The 23920-nt window shown below is 35.5% G+C and overlaps 3 protein-coding genes, 1 non-coding gene and 1 pseudogene across 4 annotated transcripts; 2 read left to right on the top strand and 3 right to left on the bottom strand.

Moving 5' to 3' along the window:
* Positions 1-1426: 1426 nt before the first annotated feature.
* LOC105802774 (tubulin gamma-1 chain) lies at positions 1427-6960 on the bottom strand. Its single transcript, XM_052624279.1, has 12 exons — positions 6661-6960; positions 6133-6333; positions 5580-5691; positions 4945-5345; positions 4566-4619; positions 4394-4498; positions 3384-3458; positions 3236-3280; positions 2928-3056; positions 2472-2576; positions 2297-2395; positions 1427-1920 (listed from the first exon to the last, which is right to left on the bottom strand). Exons 1-11 carry the CDS (start codon positions 6787-6789, stop codon positions 2330-2332), a joined length of 1422 nt encoding a protein of 473 aa, XP_052480239.1. The 5' UTR covers positions 6790-6960; the 3' UTR covers positions 1427-1920; positions 2297-2329.
* A 1820-nt stretch (positions 6961-8780) lies between these two features.
* LOC128034840 (CMP-sialic acid transporter 1-like) lies at positions 8781-11299 on the bottom strand. Its single transcript, XM_052623699.1, has 5 exons — positions 11162-11299; positions 10802-10971; positions 10411-10597; positions 10091-10168; positions 8781-9038 (listed from the first exon to the last, which is right to left on the bottom strand). The coding sequence occupies exons 1-5, from the start codon at positions 11297-11299 to the stop codon at positions 8781-8783; spliced, it is 831 nt and encodes a 276-aa protein (XP_052479659.1).
* Positions 11300-11375: 76 nt separating this feature from the next.
* LOC105802775 (CMP-sialic acid transporter 1) lies at positions 11376-15366 on the bottom strand. The gene is made up of 8 exons (XR_008190568.1): positions 15294-15366; positions 15048-15131; positions 14746-14960; positions 14559-14637; positions 13798-13967; positions 13407-13593; positions 13088-13165; positions 11376-11918 (listed from the first exon to the last, which is right to left on the bottom strand). It is a non-coding gene; the product is annotated as a CMP-sialic acid transporter 1 (transcript).
* A 1808-nt stretch (positions 15367-17174) lies between these two features.
* Positions 17175-20233, top strand: LOC105802778 (cytokinesis protein sepH). Its single transcript, XM_052623878.1, is given in 5 exon segments — positions 17175-19379; positions 19382-19432; positions 19435-19476; positions 19479-19754; positions 19893-20233. Coding segments are annotated over 5 exon segments (2022 nt in total). The 5' UTR covers positions 17175-17872; the 3' UTR covers positions 20039-20233.
* A 1033-nt stretch (positions 20234-21266) lies between these two features.
* On the top strand, positions 21267-23768 carry LOC128034881 (serine/threonine-protein kinase HSL1-like; annotated as a pseudogene).
* Positions 23769-23920: the final 152 nt, after the last annotated feature.

Here is a 23920-nt window from a genome sequence, read left to right as displayed (position 1 = left end):
GAGTGTGGGTGTGGGTCAAGCCTTTTTTTCTGTATTGTTGTTGAGACAGACTGTTCATGGGTTGTTGCTTAGTTGTTGTTTTCTCCTTTCATACCAAACTCTTGTTTTCTTAACGTTATTCTCGATATTGGATTAAACCGCTATTAGTTCCTTTACTAGGTTGACAATTAAGTGTTGCTGCTATCATTTCAATTAATAATATTCTTTTATCCAAAATTAATTTGAATTTAAATTCAAACAAGAATATACTTTCCCCATTTTAAATTAGATTGCTAAATGCAAATTCGGTGGTTATTTAGTAGATATATTTCATATGAATTTAACATCAACTTCTTATTTCAGTTTAGATTTACAACTTAGGATGAGAGATACCTGCGCTTCACCCATAACTATAATTTGTTTTGGATTTGGATACTATGTGTAATTGCACCCATGTAATACATTTGAGTAATTATGGTAATTAATTAATCTCTTGAGTGTAATTCAAATATATATAGGTAGTCATGATTATATTCGAATTTTTATTTTTATTTAAATTTAGATGTATTTACATTCTGCCTTCAAAAAATTCTTTGTAGTTACAAACATATAATTACTATATTAATAATTACACTTACCATTACTCATATCCAAGCACACCCTTAAAAATAAATCAATTAATTTCGCATAATGTAATGAAATTTCATCTCAATTAGACTAGGAGAAGTTCAAGTACGATAGGATATATTCTTTAATAATAACGTTTTTTTGGCCGAACCTTAATCAGTAATTTTTGTGTTCGTTTAATTTTAACTTCAAATATATTTTAAACTTACTATAATTCAACCCTAAACGAGGTTAGATGTCAATCGCCATTTGCAGATACAACTTGCAGCCTCTCTTATTCGGTCTTTGTTTTCTTGTTCTGGGCCACTGTCGCCTGACCATCATTATCAACTTTGCTGTCAATTGGTCAAATAGACTGCAGACTGAGTGATTGTTGACTCCCATTCAATTAACAACCCTTTCAACATTTGTCTATCAAAGGTTTCTATATCAACAGTTAATTCCAGGAACTGAATGAGATAAGCGATGCCGATAATCTAAATTAACATAGTCTAGAGTTTCACATCAGCTCCCATCCAGCCCAAGCATCCAAATGATATAATTTAATGATTGATGCATGGTTTTTTCAACTTTGAAATGAAAAAGAAATTCGAATAGTCTTTTAAGTTTTAACGAATATAAAGAACACGGAGCTGCAAGTAGAACACAAAAACTAACCACCCTATGGCCTCGGATACCCTCCAGCTGCCAACGTTATTTGGCAGTAGCCGTCGCTACAGAAGTTCTGCATGATATTATTATTTTATACATGTATAGTTGTATTTATCCTACTGGTTATTACTTTGAGAAATTCAAATGAACAATTAAAAATTGCAGCATAGGCGAGAAAAAACGTCATTCAAATTATGTACGGTACGGGATGGGACCAGACCATGATATAAGCATATATTCACACAAATGATATGACAGCACATGCTATGTCGATCCCGTGCCGATGATACCTTTTGTTTTGAATTAGAATGATATTCCCACTCAAACCATTTTAAATGGTTACCAATTCTAATCCTTTTAGCTCCACTCCAAAAACAGATCTGTTAGGATAAAACTTTTAACTACCACGGCACACAACACCTAACAAATCCTACGCAAAAATATACATCCAACTCAAACCAGGCGCAGGTCTTTCTCAAGAAGTATCAGTGAGATCCTAAAATCAAACTCAAAACAATTACCCAATTACAAGCCATGATGCTATCATCCTAAAATCAACTTTTCTTCTGTTAAATACACAAAACCGGATACACAAGGATATTAAAAAGAAAAACTAAAATTGCATTCCACTCCCCAAAATGGTCCTAATATTTATGCGGTATCCTGTAAGAAACAAATTCCAATTCAAACCAAGTGACCCTCATAATTGTAGTAAAAAAATTAACAAAATTGCACGGGAGAGTGCACACACATAAGGTAGTAACAGACGCATGAAGAAACTAATGCATATAAGGACATTAATGGCCTTACCAAAAGACAATGTATATGTCAGATGCCAAGGGAAAAAACCAAATTAATAAGAAAAAGAAAAAGCGCTATTTTCTTCAATTTTCATTTCAGAACCACATCAAAACCTAAGGCAATGACTGAAAATGACTGCAGATTCTAAATCAACTTTAGTGTCTCAATTCCACCACAAGAGTTGAATAACTTAATAGTAGTACTTTTGCAAAAAATGAAACCACCTACAGTTCCTTACCTGAGAAGAACTCGCAATTGAGCCTTATTCTGTTCACACAGCCAATTTCGGATCCAGTGTTCCTGAGGCATTTCCTTCTCCAGTTAAATTGTCAGGATCCTGCATATAACATTATTATCAATTAAAGCCAAGAGGTTCTCAAAATTGGAGAAGTTGGGGCCAGCTAGGCATTTACCTCCATTCCCCATTTGATATAATCTGGTGACTCACAAGCCTTGTATTCGTCAACCAAACTTTCAATTATGTCCCTTGATTCATCAAACTCAGAAAGGTCATTGTCCTGTTAATGTTGAATGAGATTAGGATAAAAATACCAATGTGATGTGCACTTTTTAGGTACCCAATCGAAAAATATTATATGATTTGGAAGCAAATGACATGTAGCAGAATTAACAAACAAATCACACTGATGATTTCAGTCATGGATTTGAATCTCTTAACCGATCTAAAGAAGTAACATGCCCTTAGGACAGGCTTACAAATATGTGTGGTTGCATATAAATACATGTTACAACTTCCATCTATTCGCATAAAACTCATGCACGCAGATCTTTGCAATTCATATGAACACACAAAAAGCATAGTGACAGCAATCGTAAATTAGAAAGTGGGCAGAAAGCTGGTAACTCACAGCAAACATTGGGAACTTCCGATAATTGTCAAGAAATGCTTGCTTCTTTCTCAACTTCTCATACTGGCTCAAACATTTGCTGAAGAGGTGTCGGATACTGGTATGACTTGCTAGCATAAGACCACTCACCTGAAGAATGCAATATGCCCTTGTTTATTTTTTCTCCAGCAAAAGGGTCCCTTTTAAGGAGAGCAAAATCATGCTCAAAGTTGTTACCCTTGTTTATTCAGATTAAATATTGTGAATTGTTCTATAATGCAGGCAAAATAAGAGATCTAAAGTCCAAAAGACAAGAACTAGAGTTGTACCCTATGGGCAGTCTGGACATATGGGGACTTTCTAGAAAGAGCAACCTACAAAAACGCAAAAAGAACAAAAAGAGATGATGTAAGTCCAGGTATCATAAGAAAAAATAATTACCCAAAGTGAGGACAACTGCTTCAACTATCAAGAGACCTGAATACTTGCAGGGCCCCATTCAATAAAATTTACTAGCTTTCTTTCACGAATCCTCTGTAGACTTTCATGCACCTGATAAAACAGGGGAAATTATTCAGCAAACATTAAAAGCTCAAACCAGTAAGAATAGACAATACAAAAACCATTCCATGAAATTATTTAAGTTGATTTTCAAACACACATAACCATTAACAACTAACAAGCAATCGAGTTAAGTTACTCTTCCATTCAATAAATACTAACAAAGTGTACATTAGTAATATAGTTGATCTCACATAGTTGGATTAGGCTTTGTTAAACTTTCAAATGATTTCAAATTGCAACACGCCAAATACTTTCTTCTCTTTCAAGGGAGAAAATATATAGTTACTAGCCACAAGAAATCAAGGTTGGATTTCTCTGAAATGCGCCCTTTTCTCACGGTTTAAACTAGAATATTTTAAGTTGACGTGTGCCTAGGAGCATCATTGCAACCATCTTATCAATATCAATGCTCTAAATTTTCAAGGGGAGAGAAGCACTGGCTATGACCACAAAACTCAAACTATCTTCTGTGAAGAAAATTAACACAATAAGTCTAAAGAAAAGAGACGTTTCTGAAAAGAGAAAGGATAAAACAGAGGTAGAGAAAAAAAAGGACATGAGAATCTATCAAATGTCCAATATCATTTTAAAGAAAAGATAAAGCAAACCGTTGTAAACTTTTGGACAACAGTCAACAGAAGGAAGAATAAGATGTTCAATACCCTAGACAATATATATATTTGCATGCATTCACATGCAAAATCTTAGACCAATTACCACCCTTAAGATAGAAATAACTAAAACCGCTAAAGAATGCACATGTTGTTCTACTGGCCAAAGTCAACAAAAAGGTAATCAACGACTTGCCCAAGAATAAAGAATGATGCATATAATTTTCTTATCCATAATATAAATGTGAGACTTTGGAGATACATTTCCTGTAAAAGCTATAGCATTTCCAAAAAAAAAAAAGTTCAACATACCTGAGTAGGATCTACTTCCCCTTGAATGATATTCAGTATGGAAATATACTTTGCTTGGCTAGCTTCTTTTGTGCGTGCATAAGAGGAAACCATAATATTTTTTGTCTGCCAGGAAGCATAGGGTTAGAAAAATGCAACCCATTTTGAAATAAGTACAACCTACATATCTCACCTGGAGAAGTCTTCTCATAACATCAAGGACAGTAGTTTTGCGAATCACATTGGCCTGCCAGGAAGAGAAACACAGGCATCACACTACACCAAAAAGATCTTTCCATGAATAACAAGACTAAAAACAATAATTTAGGACTGATGAGACATACTGAGATGATCGATTTAATAAAAATAAAATATATGGAATTTTAAAGCTTCAGATCCATTTTTCACCCCAACCTCTTTTTTACCCCCAATTATGAAATGAGTAAGTGAATCGATTATAGACAAATTGTGTAAAGGCTCTACTTAACTCTAAAAATCACACAAGGAGCAATTGATCAGGAACCACAATCAACTACAAAGTCATAAATATAAAAAACAAGTATTTGAAGTACCTGGCGCTCCACTGTAAGTGGTGTGTAACCTGTCATAAGAAAATGACATCTTGGGGTTGGAATTAAAGAGGCAAGAAGACCAACCAAATCGTTGTTCATATACCCTGGATACCGCAATGTAGTTGTGCTTGCAGACATCACAGTGGAAACCAAAGAATTTGTTTGAGCAAACGTAGGATTACTTAGATGTAAACGTTCTACAGCAATTCTATTGAGTGCAGTATTGTCAAGAACAACAACACAATCAGCATTTAACGTTAGTCGTTTGAGTGTCAAAAGTGAGTTGTACGGCTGGACCACCACATCGCTTGTCTCCATCTGGTTAGGAAATACACTATAAGTCTGAACCAGCTTCTTGCTGTAGCGGTCATTCAGAGCCTCCAACAGATAGGAACCCATACCTTCATTGTAGATGAAAGCAATCAAGTTGTAACCAAAACAAAGTCTTCAAGAAAATTTCAGTACCTTAGTGGAAGACACTACTACTGCTGGGATCCTAATTTTTGCAACCAAAAGAAACAAACACGTGTGGACATATAAACCAAAAGAGAAAAAAAGCTTAAAATAAATAATTACAAATATTACATAGGCCAGAACAGAGAGTTAAAAACACAAATAAGAAGACGAGAAGAAACCTGAGCCTGTCCCTCCAGCAATTGAATGACAGAGAACAAAACCCTCAAGACTATCACTTCCATCAGCTTCTCTGTCAATCATGTCCATTATATCCTCTTCAACACCCTTTCCCTGTTTGAAAATAATGTATTATTAATGATCAAGGAGCTGGATTTTGATAAAAGATTATTAATACATAACACGTACAAGTCATGAAACTCATGTCAGATTTTTTCATAAAAAAGTTGCAATATGCTTAATGATTTCTATAAACAAGGAAAAATGATTCTAAGATTAAAAAAGAAAAACTGATATCCTCAACATTTCATGAAAGCATATATCTATTGATTCTATTCTGCCATCAATAAAAAATTACTGATACTTGAAATTCTGATCATTTTTTTCCTAATCAACAAGATGATCTGAACATGTTAACTTAAAATAATGTGCAGAAGACCATAATTGTTTCTGACTGTTACTTGAAACATACTATAATGATGGAGAAGGGAGATAAAAGTGATAAAAAACAAAAGTTGAAACATTACTCGAATAGGATCCACCAAAACATGCTACCTGATGATATCCACTGGCCCAGTTGTTTCCAGCACCTCCACCATGATCAGAAACAAAGATGTTTTCGTGATTGTATAGATTTTTGTATTCACTATTTTGAATTCCATTAATTACTCTAGGTTCCAAATCTATGAGTAAAGCACGTGGTATATAGTGCTGATCGTCAGCTTGGTAGAAAAAGACATCTTTCCTGTCACCTCCCTGCATCATCCGTGCCGAGAAAATCAAGACATAGAGATACCGATGTTTAAATCGCAAGAACCAACTCACTCCTTATTCTTTTATATCTCACATAAAATCATCTCAATATCAACAAATTACGGGCTATGTATCCCTAATGGGGACCTAATCTGACAGCTTAAATATCAAGTACTTTTTTTAAAATCATCATAGACATTTAATTATTAGTAAAACTGCAAATAAATGGAAAAAAAATTCAATATGAATTCCCATAATTAACTGGAAAGTGAAGCTTTAAAGTACAAAAAGTAACAATACGAAGAGAAAACCTCAAAAGAAAAAGAGAACCTGAGTAGCGAAATCTTCAAGAATGCCTTCTTTGCTGATGCCGTGTTCGAGGCAGAGCTGTTTCCAAAACTCCATTCCAATCTGGTTCCCGCATTGTCCCACCTGCAGTGTTATGATTTCTCTCGGCATTTCTTCTTTCTTTTTTCCTTTCGCTTGAAACTAGGGTTTAGACTTTAGATCGGTAGGCGCAAAAGAAGGCCTGGCGCCCGACGCTTTTTGAAGGGGGAAAAAAAACAGAAATGATGAGATTGAGAAGAGCCTTTCGGCTTTTTTATATGCCAGTGACACTGACCGGTACAAACAGTGTATAATTTATATTATGCGCCGGCTTGCTCTTGCCTAATAATAAATGCTAATTTGCGCTTTAGCTTAACCCGACCTTCCCATCCTACTCCTCCGTCCCTCCCTCTCTCATGGGTTTGTTTATAAAATTGGGCTTCATTTAATGCGTTCCCATCCAAGGTCTACCCAGGTTACTCTTACTCTGTACTTTTTACTTGATTATTTGGGCTCAGCAGGCTCCCAAGGCTAACCACTAACTAGTTCTTGGACGGACCTGAACAAATTCAGAACTGGAGGCCGATGTCAGAAAATATTCGTTTCAGTATAACAGGGAAACGATAGTCTATAGAATGTATTACTACAGTATTAACTAACTAAAATAGATAGCTCCAGTTACCATATTCTTAATCATTTAGCGTTGTCCTATTTATTGTTTGCATTTCATATAGATTTATTTCCTTTGATTATTTTTTATCGTTCTTCAAAATATTTTTTTCAAGTCATTTCTTGATCACGTAAACAAAACCAGATCAAATTGGAACTATCGAAAGCATACCAAGAAAATAACAGTCTTGTAGCTTCAATAATTGTAACGTGGAGGGATCAACAGAAATACAAATCTAGCGAGCCCAGACAAAAGCTCCCATGGCGAACTTTCTCTTGTGCTCAACATCTCCGGAAATGGGTAAGCTTCCACTCTAGCATGACCTCGTAGTCAGCTTTGTTGTACCTTGGTAGTACAGTGACATCTAGAAGTGGCTGCACCAGTTCCTAGCTTGCTGACCATTTGGCCCACTGCACTGGCTACTGGTTTGACACCCATTTCTGAAACACCTAAACCGTGTGGTTATTTGGTTGTGGCCTACTGGCCTTTTTATAGATGAACTACTGTAGGGGTATGTATTGGAGCAAGCATTGTCGAGGAGGTGATGCGATATTCCAAATTAGACGTAACTAAGAAAACAAAACTTCTCAAAATCAAGGTGGTTTCCTACCATCTACCCATTTATAATTTCATACTAATAAATGGTAGTAACCATAATAATTCGATTTGCCATAGCGGGCCAGTATTTTGCCAGACCTGCCAGCTTTTAAAATAGGGTCAGCCATATCCTTGGTTTTGGCTTCTTCAGGGCCTCAAAACCTTCGGGCATTGGCAACAATGCAACATAATTGGATCTACATATTTAGACTTTTCATTTAATATCATCTAAACAAAAGTAATGACTGACTTAGAACATCAATAGCAGGCATTTGTCCCACCAATCCAACAGAACAACCTTTAAGCAATTCATTGCGGCGGTCTGTGGTCACTGCATTGTTAACAAAGCTGCAGCTAAAATCTAAAATCTTGTAAAGGAAAAACATCAGCCACTTATGATGGTTTGATTTGTACCATAGTTGTCGATATCTATAAAAGCAAAACAATATAAGCCAGACTCGGTCAAGAAACAGTTGCTTTGAGTACTGCTCGCTTTCATTAATCCATTACAATAATGCATAGTTCTCTTTCCAACTATCTGTTAACGTCTCATCAAGAAACAGAAGACAACTCCATAAAACAAAGGAATTAACCTTCATTTGTATGAATATGTAGGAAACAAGGTTTTTCTCATAACTCAAATGAGAAAATGACCATTCAAGTAATCAAACATGACCACGTTACCTTGTTAGTGGGACTCATTTTCATGTCCCATGTTCAGCTGTAAAAATAAAATTCTAACTAAATACCTAATTGATGAATTTCAATTGGTAGGCGGTGAAACTTTTAATAAATTTAATTTCCTTTAATAGGAGAATTGCAACAGAATTACATACTTCAGAAAAGATGTTGATGGTCATGACTCTGCTTTATGGTCATCTGAAACAATGACAAGGCTATCTGGATCTGATCTAACTGTTGGAGGCAGGCCTACAAGCATACTTGGAGGAGCAAAATACATATGTAGAGACATCATGCAAATAATGATTCCCAAGAAAAGCTGAAAAAATGCCAAGAAGAGCAAAATAAGCAATCCAATGTTCAACAATTGCCAAACAAAACTAGCAGCATAACCGTCAGAGGAGCCCCAAAAAGTTTCTGTATGTTTCAAGAACTATATTCACATAAAATGACCAAAACAGACAGGATAACTCACAGATCACCTGACAAGTGGATATAAAATTCCAGACCATATGTGTGTATATGTGTCTCTTCGTGTGAGAATTTCTTGTTAACCATGAAACTAAAACTAAAAGCCCAACGAAATATAAATTTAACACCATCATCCAGGTTTGGAACACAGCTACAATAACACACTTAGAGACTTAGTGTGTGCTTGGTTAAGTGAAAATTCTGAAGGACGAAAAGAGAGAGTGGAAAAGTGGAAAGAAAATAAATTTTAAGTGCATTTGATAAGAAAGAAAAGTGAGAAGAAAAATAAAGGAAGGATAAACAATTTCTCATCGTGCATAAAAACAAGTCATTCTGAATTGGAATGCTAAGAGGGAGAAATGAGAGAGATGTAAGTTAAATGTGCATATTTACAAGATTCTGTATTTTCTAAAATTTTATTTTCCTTCCTCTTATGTTTTAACTCTACAAAGCAATGAATGGAAAGGAAATTACTTTTCCTTTCATTTTCATACCAAGTTAAACCAATGGAAAGAAAATATATATTTTATCCTTCTCTTTTCTCCTCCTTTCTCCATCTTTCCGATTTTCTTTTCAACTTACCAAGCAAAGCCTTAGAGACTGAATTAGGGGATGGATATCCAGTTCAGACCACAATTGATAACATATTCAGGACTATGTGTGAGAGCATTTTTCATTAACCATGAAACTCAACCCTGAAAAGAAAATGAATTGAATAGCTATATCCAGGTAGACTTGCCCATGGGCTGCGCAGAATCGGAGCAGATATTTTTTACTTCCCTTACCCAGGCCCAGCCCAAAAGTCCATATTACGATTGTTAAATAGTAGAGTATTAAACACGGTTTTTATATATTAATATTATTTATACATTAATAATTAAATTTAAATAAAATATGTTTCTAATTATTAACTATTAATTTGGGCTGGGACAGCTTGAATTGAAAAAAACCTATCCAAGTATAGCCTGCCATTTAAGTTGGATATCTCGTTTAGACCACAGCAATGAAGCCTACCTGAAGTGTTGGCTTGAAACTGAAGAGGAACACAGAGAGAACCATTGTCAATAGCATGGCCATCGATGTGGAATATACCTGAATGAATAAGCATAAACAACTAGTTGTTAAAGAACTTGAAAAAAAAAAGAAGAGACGAATTCTACCCAAAATTTCAGATTGTCACGAAGCAGTTAAGAAGTTTAGTAGCATGAAACAAATCAAGGGGAAATCTCCAGGTTCGAACATGAAAACATGAAAAGAATCTATGACAATAAAACATTCACCGGCCTACGGATAGAAATCACACACAGAATCAAGAATAGCTACAAAGAAGATACCTTGACTATATTGTCAGCATATTTCATTAACCATGAAACCAAAAGCCCAGTAGAACCTAGATTTAACACAACCATCCAAGTGGTGACGCTGTATCCATTAAACAGCCGTTGCCACCAAGGTCCTTTCTCATATCCAGCTCTAAAATCATCAACTACAAGCCGTGCCATGTTCAAGATTGCACCAAACCTGGAAGAACATAAATGAGAATAAATCAACCAACAATCATGTTCATTACTTTGAATGGCTTGAACTTGACAATATACTAATACACATTGGTTGGTTACATATAAGATTAGAGAAACAAAAAATACTTTAAATGCATAGTAATATTCCTCAAATAATGAGGCAATGAACACTTTACAATAAAAAAAGATAAAGAAAGGAACCTACGTGTACAACTGTACATTCTGCCAGTATAAGCTATCATTGTTTTGCTTCATCAAGAACTCCGTATACACGCCAGCCAATGCGGAAAGACAAGCAGATAAAACTCCTAACATGTATCCTTGAATTGGTGCTGAGAAGAGGGAATCACATGAAGCCTCTCCACAACCTTGGACCTTAATAAAGAGAAGACAGAAGGATGATTTGAATTGTGAAACCTATACTTATACTTCACTAAATTATAAATAGAAAAGAGATGCAGCAAAAGTAAAACAAATTCTAAAATTTTATAGCAGATAGCCTACTTCAAGAGCATAAGTGATAGGTCCTAATGAGATACAACAGCTTCCTATGCAGAGATGTTACACTCTTAACTAAAATAGCAGGCATTTGTCCCACCAATCCAACAGAACAACCTTTAAGCAATTCATTGCGGCGGTCTGTGGTCACTGCATTGTTAACAAAGCTGCAGCTAAAATCTAAAATCTTGTAAAGGAAAAACATCAGCCACTTATGATGGTTTGATTTGTACCATAGTTGTCGATATCTATAAAAGCAAAACAATATAAGCCAGACTCGGTCAAGAAACAGTTGCTTTGAGTACTGCTCGCTTTCATTAATCCATTACAATAATGCATAGTTCTCTTTCCAACTATCTGTTAACGTCTCATCAAGAAACAGAAGACAACTCCATAAAACAAAGGGAATTAACCTTCATTTGTATGAATATGTAGGAAACAAGGTTTTTTCTCATAACTCAAATGAGAAAATGACCATTCCAAGTAATCAAACATGACCACGTTACCTTGTTAGTGGGACTCATTTTCATGTCCCATGTTCAGCTGTAAAAAATAAAAATTCTAACTAAATACCTAATTGATGAATTTCAATTGGTAGGCGGTGAAACTTTTAATAAATTTAATTTCCTTTAATAGGAGAATTGCAACAGAATTACATACTTCAGAAAAGATGTTGATGGTCATGACTCTGCTTTATGGTCATCTGAAACAATGACAAGGCTATCTGGATCTGATCTAACTGTTGGAGGCAGGCCTACAAGCATACTTGGAGGAGCAAAATACATATGTAGAGACATCATGCAAATAATGATTCCCAAGAAAAGCTGAAAAAATGCCAAGAAGAGCAAAATAAGCAATCCAATGTTCAACAATTGCCAAACAAAACTAGCAGCATAACCGTCAGAGGAGCCCCAAAAAGTTTCTGTATGTTTCAAGAACTATATTCACATAAAATGACCAAAACAGACAGGATAACTCACAGATCACCTGACAAGTGGATATAAAATTCCAGACCATATGTGTGTATATGTGTCTCTTCGTGTGAGAATTTCTTGTTAACCATGAAACTAAAACTAAAAGCCCAACGAAATATAAATTTAACACCATCATCCAGGTTTGGAACACAGCTACAATAACACACTTAGAGACTTAGTGTGTGCTTGGTTAAGTGAAAATTCTGAAGGACGAAAAGAGAGAGTGGAAAAGTGGAAAGAAAATAAATTTTAAGTGCATTTGATAAGAAAGAAAAAGTGAGAAGAAAAAATAAAGGAAGGATAAACAATTTCTCATCGTGCATAAAAACAAGTCATTCTGAATTGGAATGCTAAGAGGGGAGAAATGAGAGAGATGTAAGTTAAATGTGCATATTTACAAGATTCTGTATTTTCTAAAATTTTTATTTTCCTTCCTCTTATGTTTTAACTCTACAAAGCAATGAATGGAAAGGAAATTACTTTTCCTTTCATTTTTCATACCAAGTTAAACCAATGGAAAGAAAAATATATATTTTATCCTTCTCTTTTTCTCCTCCTTTCTCCATCTTTCCGATTTTCTTTTCAACTTACCAAGCAAAGCCTTAGAGACTGAATTAGGGGATGGATATCCAGTTCAGACCACAATTGATAACATATTCAGGACTATGTGTGAGAGCATTTTTCATTAACCATGAAACTCAACCCTGAAAAGAAAATGAATTGAATAGCTATATCCAGGTAGACTTGCCCATGGGCTGCAGAATCGAGACAGATATTTTTACTTCCTTACCCAGGCCCAGCCCAAAAGTCCATATTACGATTGTTAAATAGTAGAGTATTAAACACGGTTTTTATATATTAATATTATTTATACATTAATAATTAAATTTAAATAAAATATGTTTCTAATTATTAACTATTAATTTGGGCTGGGACAGCTTGAATTGAAAAAAACCTATCCAAGTATAGCCTGCCATTTAAGTTGGATATCTCGTTTAGACCACAGCAATGAAGCCTACCTGAAGTGTTGGCTTGAAACTGAAGAGGAACACAGAGAGAACCATTGTCAATAGCATGGCCATCGATGTGGAATATACCTGAATGAATAAGCATAAACAACTAGTTGTTAAAGAACTTGAAAAAAAAAAGAAGAGCGAATTCTACCCAAAATTTCAGATTGTCACGAAGCAGTTAAGAAGTTTAGTAGCATGAAACAAATCAAGGGGAAATCTCCAGGTTCGAACATGAAAACATGAAAAGAATCTATGACAATAAAACATTCACCGGCCTACGGATAGAAATCACACACAGAATCAAGAATAGCTACAAAGAAGATACCTTGACTATATTGTCAGCATATTTCATTAACCATGAAACCAAAAGCCCAGTAGAACCTAGATTTAACACAACCATCCAAGTGGTGACGCTGTATCCATTAAACAGCCGTTGCCACCAAGGTCCTTTCTCATATCCAGCTCTAAAATCATCAACTACAAGCCGTGCCATGTTCAAGATTGCACCAAACCTGGAAGAACATAAATGAGAATAAATCAACCAACAATCATGTTCATTACTTTGAATGGCTTGAACTTGACAATATACTAATACACATTGGTTGGTTACATATAAGATTAGAGAAACAAAAAATACTTTAAATGCATAGTAATATTCCTCAAATAATGAGGCAATGAACACTTTACAATAAAAAAAGATAAAGAAAGGAACCTACGTGTACAACTGTACATTCTGCCAGTATAAGCTATCATTGTTTTGCTTCATCAAGAACTCCGTATACACGCCAGCCAATGCGGAAAGACAAGCAGATAAAACTCCTAACATGTATCCTTGAATTGGTGCTGAGAAGAGGGAATCACATGAAGCCTCTCCACAACCTTGGACCTTAATAAAGAGAAGACAGAAGGATGATTTGAATTGTGAAACCTATACTTATACTTCACTAAATTATAAATAGAAAAGAGATGCAGCAAAAGTAAAACAAATTCTAAAATTTTATAGCAGATAGCCTACTTCAAGAGCATAAGTGATAGGTCCTAATGAGATACAACAGCTTCCTATGCAGAGATGTTACACTCTTAACTAAGCTGTTGCTCCTTGCCACTCCTCCTAAACCTCACTCTCCTTTTATCTGTCCTTTCTTAAATTTTCAGAATGCAATTAAATTATTAAAGCGTTTATTCCAATTATTACTTGCAAAGAAAATTATCAACTAGTTCTTCCAACTTATTTTTTATTGGATCTCTCTAAACTTGTTTCATAAAAGGTAAAACCATTGCTTGATTTCTCATTTCTCACGTGAGAATCAAGTTTGACCAGCCAAAATACATTAATTTTTTCCAACAGTCAAAACATATTGATCTGGCCTCAAAGTGCATATAACTTCAAGCATTCATAAACTTTTCTTGTACCACAAGTCAATTTAACATAAATAACAGTAGAGAACATAATAATTTAGTTAGACATCTCAAGTACCTGGCTCATGGTTGTTCCAACCGCCAATAGAATGATCGCCATCCACTGCAGATTAGATAGCTTCTTCTTAAGAAATAACCTAAATCAAGCAACAAACTCATCTATTCATTTATGAGAACAATATCGAGATTGTACACTTTTGAGGACATAAAAAGATAGTTCATATACAGAATACTGAGAGTATCACCTGAATAGAATTCCAGTAGTGACAATCTTCAAATTGCCCATAATCTGATACGTCGAAGTATCGAGATACATAAGAGTAGCAAACTGGACATTATTATGGATTAAGTAAATGACAGACGGAATGGGGAACAATCGAACAGTTTTCCAATCCGTTGTCATTTTTGGAGGAGGCAATTTCTTACACTCTCTCCATAGAAAAACACTCGATATAATAAGCTGTAAACAAAAACAAATTACTCAAAAATAAACAATCCTTTTTCAGATATAAAATTAAGAAAGTACAATGGAAATTTGAAAAAGTACCTTAAAAACCTCTGCAAGGAAAGGAACGGTGGCGTAATCATATTTATATTTGCCATTGCTTTGCGATAGAGTTGTTAATATCCCCTGCCAAACATTAAAATGAATTTAGATCTAATAGTTATATTAAGTTATTAGGGTTAAGGATTTGAGGGAGGAGACGAAGGAAATTCATGGGAGTGGGAAAAGCGGAATGAAGAAGGAGAATTGAGAATTAGAGTTTGAAGTAAAAGAGAAGAAAACAGTGACCTGAGAACTGGTGAGGACGGTGAGGAGAAAAGCTGCTATGTACCACTTCATCTTTCATTTCTTACAATCCGCGTACTGAAGTAGAAGCATTGTCATCTGCTGCAAGAGAGCAACCAGTACTGCGACAGTGAAAGAGCTACCACCATTGGAAGCAACGATCAGTTAATACAACCGACACGTCGTCGTATTTACGCCGCCCCGTTTTCGCGTCGTTTCCTTTTTGTGAGTTAAAACACTTGATAGAGGCTGAGATCATATGTCATTTCTTGTGGGGCCATGGCCCTTTTTTTAATGGAAAAAAATTAATATAAATTAAATAAAATTTATTTAATAAAATAAATAACATTTTTAAAAATTTAAATTCTTCTGTTATTCTTTGTACCACGCTTAAAATGTGTGTTTAGATTTTGTTATATTTAATTTTATACTTCAAATTAAGAATATTGATCGGATAATATACAATTTTATACATAATACATAATTAATATTAGAATTTAATTAAATAGATTTAATTATTGTTATTTATTAAATTTAAATATAAGGATAAAATCTATAACTTACATATTACATAGTGAATAGGGATTAATAATAATTTTGAGCTATTAAAAATAATCAAACTCTTTACTCACGATGGGATGAATTGAGTTTGGGCCATATAAGATATTTAGATTAATTTTTAAGTTTAGATTTATCTCGTCTAGAAAATGAGCTTACTTTTCTTCCTAAGCTCACCAATTTAATAAAGATAAAATTGGGTTCGATAAATAAATAAAATCAATGTTTTATTCTATTAAACGTCATTTTTAAATTTTTATATTTTAGTTGGGTTATTTAGTTGGATAGATTTTTATATTTTTAGGTATTGGGTGAAAGATTTAATTGTTATTGAGTTAGTGATTTAATATAAATATATAATTATTATTTAATATATATAATTAATATAATTATTTCTTATAACATAATATATTTGAACCAAACTAAGTTTGAACCAAAAAAATCTTGCCCAAGGCATCCCCCTTTGTAAGTCTTTGGGTCGAGTTTGGGTAAAATTTTAAGTCTATTTTTTAGTAAAATCTAGAATTTTACTTTAAGCCAACTCATGATAAGTCTAATTACAAAAGCCCAAAGACTTACAAAGAGTCAAAACTCAATTACAAGATAAGCATGTACTTAAAATACTATTAAACATATGTTTGATTCTTGAAAAAGTTGTTTTTAATTATTTTATTTAAAGATGATATAAAAGTATGAAAAAATAAAAGAGTGATAGTAATATTAATTATAATTTAAAAGAATGTATACTTTTGTAATTTTATAATTGAGTTAGTGTCTCGAGTAAGGATGACGTAACTCAATAAAATGTTTAAATATAAGTATTACATTAGAAATTCCAAACCGCATAAGTAGGATTTAAAAATTGATATATACTCTCTCTCATTCATACCTGAATTAGAAGAGGAGGCAAAACTCAACTAACAATGACATGTATTAGCACTCAAACAATGTCCACAAGTGGTTGAATACTTTGACTATCAACACATGGGACAAATTAAGTATAAAAAAAAACATGCTTACTTATAGGAATAAATTTATTCAATTATAGATGCTAATCCAAAATAATCATTTCATAAAACTTACGATATACAATATAAAGTTATATTTAAAATTAAAATGATTTACTCAAATATAAATATTAAAATATTTTTTAATAATTGTGAAACTCGATTTAATGTGGAATGAATCGTTTTTATGTTACAATTTACACCAACACATAGTTTTTTTTTTTTTTTTTTTAAAAAAAAAAACAATTAAGCCAATGATTGATGATTAGTGTGTAATTAGGGGGGGGGGGGGGGGGGGGCCCCCCCCCAATTTATTTTACCCCTAGGATTAAGCCTTCACAGCCCTGGAAATACGTAGTCAATCTACGAGAGCAGAAATTGGAGAAGTAAGAAAAATACAGGAAAATAATGCATTAGAAATGGCCGAACAATGCGATCTAAAAGCCATGAACATCGAAACTCGCGGGAACACCATGCCATTGCCACCCAATCTGACAAGTGTTTGGTCACGTCAGTGCCTCGTCAAAAACAAACTTTGCCTTCAATCAGACACACCAATCACCGCCATTACACACACAATTTCCCCGCCCAACACAATACTCCTTGTAATACTAAATTCCATTCACTTCTTTGACATCCCTTTTCATTATCATGTACATGGTTTCGATTCTGGAGTTCTGAATTTTCCTGTTTTTTGCTGAAGTTCGATTCATAAATGGCGGAATCTATCGATTCTTAGTTTTGCTGCTATATTCCCGATTTTTGAAGGAGGCTTTGAATTCTTTTATATTGGGATCGGGGAGGAATTAAAAAAAGCTTCTGTAAGTTCCTATCACCTTCATTGATCCGAAAGGAAGCAAGTTTGGCCTGTTTTTCTATGGTAAGCAATATCATGTTTCTGTAATATTCACTTGTTTTTCATTTGATTCCTCTTCTTTTTAATTCGTATATAAGATGAGCACTATTGTTTACATATGCCGTTTTGATAGAGCCTCCTTGTTCTAGTCTTAGACCAAAATGGAGCAATTTCGGCAGATAGGGGAGGCTTTAGGAAGTTTGAAGGCATTAATGGTTTTTCGTGACAACATCCAAATTAACCAGAGGCAATGCATTTTGTTGCTAGATATTTTTTATTCTGCATACAAATCGATAGCAGATGAAATGAAAGATAACCTGAAATTCGAAGAGAGGAACTTGAAATGGAAAGTTCTTGAAATGCCATTGAGAGAGCTCCACAGGATTTTCAAAGAAGGGGAAGCCTACATCAAGGAAAGCTTGGAATCTAAAGACTGGTGGGTTAAAGCCATAACTCTCTATCAGAATACTGACTGCGTCGAGTTGCATATCAGTAACTTGCTTTCCTGCATTCCGGTTGTCATTGAAGCAATCGAATCTGCAGCCCAACTGTCCGGTTGGGAACAAGATGAAATGCAAAAGAAAAAACGGGTGTACTCCAATAAGTACCATAAAGAATGGATTGATCCTGAACTTTTCCAATGGAAATTTGCAAAGCAGTATCTTGTTACTCAAGATTTTTGCAATAGGATTGACAATGTCTGGAAAGAAGATAGATGGATCCTTAAAAACAAAATCCAAGAAAAGGAAAACTCAAGGTTGAGAAAGCAGGAGAGAAAACTTGCAGATTTGCTTTTGAGAAACTTAGATAGTTCAAAATCTTTAAAAGATAAGCTTTTACCGAGTTCGATTCTATTGGGGTGGAAGGACTATCAGGTTAGACGGCGGCTCGGTAATGGGAGTCAATACAAGGAGGTTTACTGGTTAGGTGAAAGCTTTATTCTGAGACACATAATTGGAGATGTAGAAGCAGTAGCTTCTGATATTTCTTCATTATTATCTCTTTCCCACCCAAACATACTGCATTTCCTTTGTGGATTCACTGATGAAGAAAAGAAGGAATGCCTTTTGGTCATGGAACTAGCGCATAAAAGCCTCTGCGACTGCATAAAAGAAACTTGCGGCCCAAGAAAGCGAACATCGTTTTGTCTTCCGGTCACTGTTGATCTAATGCTTCAGATTGCAAGGGGAATGGAATATCTACACTCAAATAAAATCTACCATGGTGACTTAAATCCTTCCAGCATTTATGTTAAGCTGAGAGGAACATCTTCGGAAGGGTACATGCAGGTGAAAGTTTCAGGATTTGGCTTGTCTTCAATACCTCAGAGGGGAGCAGCGAACCAGAATGAAACACAGTCATTCATTTGGCATGCACCAGAGGTTCTAGAGGAGCAAGAACAGTCAGGAAGTAAAGTGAAATTAAAGTTCACTGGAAAAGCAGATGTGTATAGCTTTGGAATGATTTGCTTTCAGCTTCTTACTGGAAAAGTCCCATTCGAAGATGGCCATCTTCAAGGGGACAAAATGAGCCGAAACATAAGAGCAGGGGAGAGGCCACTGTTTCCTTTCAAGCCACCAAAATCTATAACAAGCTTGATCAAGAGATGTTGGCATGCTGATCCGGATCTAAGGCCTAGCTTCCTATCCATCTGCAGAATTCTTCGGTATATAAACGGTCACTTCTAATGAACCCTGATTATAACAGTCAGTCGGAGTTACCGCGGCAGCTTTGGATTACTGTGACATTGATATGAGGCTTCAACGGATATTCCCACATGGGAAACTCCCAATTCATTATCCACATCACAAATCCCTTTTCAGATGTTTGTTTATAGAGTATTGGAAAAGGACAAAACAGGAGTTCCTCTCAAAGACACTTCGGAATCGGGAAGCGACAGAAATTCGGCTAGTGGCGATGAAAATGTCACTACTGATGAGCTATACACATCAGCAACTGACAGGTCCATGCCTTCACCTGAACCACTGCCTAGGATAAATACTACAATGAAGAAATCTGCAGATATTAGAACAAAACATCCAGGTAATCAACCACATTCTCGAATTTTCTTTTCATTCATGCATTTCCTCTTGAAACAATAAGGCACAACACCAAATTATCGTTTCATGTCAAAATTTAAACATTGGAATTCATGCTGACAGCCTGTGTCTTCTTTTCCAGTGACACCTAAAGCAAGATCAACAAGACCTCCAATGAATCAGCGTGTCCGCAGTTTCAGAATGAGTTCAGAAAGCCAGCTGCTCCTAGTGAGCCCCAGACTACGGAGATCATCATCCGGCCATGTCTCAGACTCTGAGCTCTCCTAGCCTTTCTCAACATGTTGATTGCTTAGACACAGAAACAATGTTTGATCTAGTTTGCAGTGATGAAATGCTTTGCCAGATCAACAATTACAGGGAAAGAAAAGTTCAACTGAAGATGAAACAGAGTGGAAAAATAGTATTCAAACAGACAATCCTCGGAACAAGTGCTCAGAGCTAATCGAGTTTTCAAAGTTTTAAGGGCGGAACATGTCAGCTTACACTGGCTGCACCTTACATCTGTAAATTTGGTAATTGTACTGAACAATCATAATCTTTGATTTATGAAAGACAAAGACATTTTTGCTACAACTTTAGCAGAAACAATTCATTAATGCTCAACACATAGCATACAAATTCTTTAAGCCAGTTCAATAAGCAGTTCAATTTTGTTTTTACCTTCTCCTTTGGATACCTTTAATTATATAATAATTGTACTCAATTAATCTATATGGTTATTCTTGTTTCCATACAATAAGAAGGAACCATGTAAGTAAGATAATCAAATCCTAATGACGCTATTAAATACATACAAACTGTATATAGGTGCTGTCTAAGGGCCTTTACAACAATACTATAGTCAGCAAATAGAAACATATATAACAGTTAAAATCTCAAGGATTTCCATTTTGTAATGGTGGGAAGGTCCCTCACATCCATAGAGATCTACAAACTACTTCTCAATCAGAAAGGCTAGTTTTCTATTTGTTCTAATAGCGAGAAACTTTATGGAATTAATCATAAAGGAACTAATATCTACAAACCAATAAGCAAAATGCCTCCTAACTCTTTAAGAACTAAGAAGCATTGTTGAATGTTTCTTAAACACAAAAGTCTTGGGGGGCACATACTTCTTCTGCTACTAAGTCTATCAGTAATGTTTTTGCTCATGAACTATTGCAACCCAAGAAAATTTTTGGTGCCACCCCTCATCAAGGTTGCCATTAAAGTTAAATGCAACGCTGTTCACAAGGAGCAGTCGAGATAAATCTGCAGGCCGCCAACAACTGAGAAGAGTATTGTCATCTTTAACTTCCAATTCCAAGTGGTTAAGGCTTATGGTCATGCACTTGTAAAGATGCCATACTCCAACGGCCATAGCAGTTTTAGTAGGAAACCAGAGAGTAATATGACTGCGTGCATGGGCACACTCAATTGAAGGCAGACTCAAAGTTGGTGCACAAGTTTTTGCTCTCATTTTAAGCAAGTTTGGCCTGTTTTTCTATGGTAAGCAATATCATGTTTCTGTAATATTCACTTGTTTTTCATTTGATTCCTCTTCTTTTTAATTCGTATATAAGATGAGCACTATTGTTTACATATGCCGTTTTGATAGAGCCTCCTTGTTCTAGTCTTAGACCAAAATGGAGCAATTTCGGCAGATAGGGGAGGCTTTAGGAAGTTTGAAGGCATTAATGGTTTTTCGTGACAACATCCAAATTAACCAGAGGCAATGCATTTTGTTGCTAGATATTTTTTATTCTGCATACAAATCGATAGCAGATGAAATGAAAGATAACCTGAAATTCGAAGAGAGGAACTTGAAATGGAAAGTTCTTGAAATGCCATTGAGAGAGCTCCACAGGATTTTCAAAGAAGGGGAAGCCTACATCAAGGAAAGCTTGGAATCTAAAGACTGGTGGGTTAAAGCCATAACTCTCTATCAGAATACTGACTGCGTCGAGTTGCATATCAGTAACTTGCTTTCCTGCATTCCGGTTGTCATTGAAGCAATCGAATCTGCAGCCCAACTGTCCGGTTGGGAACAAGATGAAATGCAAAAGAAAAAACGGGTGTACTCCAATAAGTACCATAAAGAATGGATTGATCCTGAACTTTTCCAATGGAAATTTGCAAAGCAGTATCTTGTTACTCAAGATTTTTGCAATAGGATTGACAATGTCTGGAAAGAAGATAGATGGATCCTTAAAACAAAATCCAAGAAAAGGAAAACTCAAGGTTGAGAAAGCAGGAGAAAACTTGCAGATTTGCTTTTGAGAAACTTAGATAGTTCAAAATCTTTAAAAGATAAGCTTTTACCGAGTTCGATTCTATTGGGGTGGAAGGACTATCAGGTTAGACGGCGGCTCGGTAATGGGAGTCAATACAAGGAGGTTTACTGGTTAGGTGAAAGCTTTATTCTGAGACACATAATTGGAGATGTAGAAGCAGTAGCTTCTGATATTTCTTCATTATTATCTCTTTCCCACCCAAACATACTGCATTTCCTTTGTGGATTCACTGATGAAGAAAAGAAGGAATGCCTTTTGGTCATGGAACTAGCGCATAAAAGCCTCTGCGACTGCATAAAAGAAACTTGCGGCCCAAGAAAGCGAACATCGTTTTGTCTTCCGGTCACTGTTGATCTAATGCTTCAGATTGCAAGGGGAATGGAATATCTACACTCAAATAAAATCTACCATGGTGACTTAAATCCTTCCAGCATTTATGTTAAGCTGAGAGGAACATCTTCGGAAGGGTACATGCAGGTGAAAGTTTCAGGATTTGGCTTGTCTTCAATACCTCAGAGGGGAGCAGCGAACCAGAATGAAACACAGTCATTCATTTGGCATGCACCAGAGGTTCTAGAGGAGCAAGAACAGTCAGGAAGTAAAGTGAAATTAAAGTTCACTGGAAAAGCAGATGTGTATAGCTTTGGAATGATTTGCTTTCAGCTTCTTACTGGAAAAGTCCCATTCGAAGATGGCCATCTTCAAGGGGACAAAATGAGCCGAAACATAAGAGCAGGGGAGAGGCCACTGTTTCCTTTCAAGCCACCAAAATCTATAACAAGCTTGATCAAGAGATGTTGGCATGCTGATCCGGATCTAAGGCCTAGCTTCCTATCCATCTGCAGAATTCTTCGGTATATAAAACGGTCACTTCTAATGAACCCTGATTATAACAGTCAGTCGGAGTTACCGCAGCCGCTTGTGGATTACTGTGACATTGATATGAGGCTTCAACGGATATTCCCCACATGGGAAACTCCCAATTCATTATCCACATCACAAATCCCTTTTCAGATGTTTGTTTATAGAGTATTGGAAAAGGACAAAACAGGAGTTCCTCTCAAAGACACTTCGGAATCGGGAAGCGACAGAAATTCGGCTAGTGGCGATGAAAATGTCACTACTGATGAGCTATACACATCAGCAACTGACAGGTCCATGCCTTCACCTGAACCACTGCCTAGGATAAATACTACAATGAAGAAATCTGCAGATATTAGAACAAAACATCCAGGTAATCAACCACATTCTCGAATTTTCTTTTCATTCATGCATTTCCTCTTGAAACAATAAGGCACAACACCAAATTATCGTTTCATGTCAAAATTTAAACATTGGAATTCATGCTGACAGCCTGTGTCTTCTTTTCCAGTGACACCTAAAGCAAGATCAACAAGACCTCCAATGAATCAGCGTGTCCGCAGTTTCAGAATGAGTTCAGAAAGCCAGCTGCTCCTAGTGAGCCCCAGACTACGGAGATCATCATCCGGCCATGTCTCAGACTCTGAGCTCTCCTAGCCTTTCTCAACATGTTGATTGCTTAGACACAGAAACAATGTTTGATCTAGTTTGCAGTGATGAAATGCTTTGCCAGATCAACAATTACAGGGAAAGAAAAGTTCAACTGAAGATGAAACAGAGTGGAAAAATAGTATTCAAACAGACAATCCTCGGAACAAGTGCTCAGAGCTAATCGAGTTTTCAAAGTTTTAAGGGCGGGAACATGTCAGCTTACACTGGCTGCACCTTACATCTGTAAATTTGGTAATTGTACTGAACAATCATAATCTTTGATTTATGAAAGACAAAGACATTTTTTGCTACAACTTTAGCAGAAACAATTCATTAATGCTCAACACATAGCATACAAATTCTT

The sequence above is a fragment of the Gossypium raimondii genome, chromosome 11, assembly GCF_025698545.1.
Source record: "Gossypium raimondii isolate GPD5lz chromosome 11, ASM2569854v1, whole genome shotgun sequence".
Lineage (NCBI taxonomy): Eukaryota > Viridiplantae > Streptophyta > Magnoliopsida > Malvales > Malvaceae > Gossypium > Gossypium raimondii.
Note: the sequence above shows the minus strand (reverse complement) of the source record. Positions and strands in the feature narration are given on the sequence as shown.

What these genes read in the sequence shown, in the direction of transcription:
- LOC105802774 (XM_052624279.1), bottom strand. Translation starts at nt 6,789, where the DNA reads ATGCCGAGAGAAATCATAACACTGCAGGTGGGACAATGCGGGAACCAG. An exon ending in TTATGAGAAGACTTCTCCAG is followed by an intron (nt 4,499 to 4,565) that starts GTGAGATATGTA and finishes GCTTCCTGGCAG; the next exon opens with ACAAAAAATATTATGGTTTC. An exon ending in GGAAGTTCCCAATGTTTGCT is followed by an intron (nt 2,577 to 2,927) that starts GTGAGTTACCAG and finishes CAACATTAACAG; the next exon opens with GACAATGACCTTTCTGAGTT.
- LOC128034840 (XM_052623699.1), bottom strand. Translation starts at nt 11,299, where the DNA reads ATGTTTTTCCTTTACAAGATTTTAGATTTTAGCTGCAGCTTTGTTAAC. An exon ending in ATGCTGACAATATAGTCAAG is followed by an intron (nt 10,169 to 10,410) that starts GTATCTTCTTTG and finishes TTATTCATTCAG; the next exon opens with GTATATTCCACATCGATGGC. An exon ending in GTTTCAAGCCAACACTTCAG is followed by an intron (nt 9,039 to 10,090) that starts GTAGGCTTCATT and finishes ATGTGAATATAG; the next exon opens with TTCTTGAAACATACAGAAAC.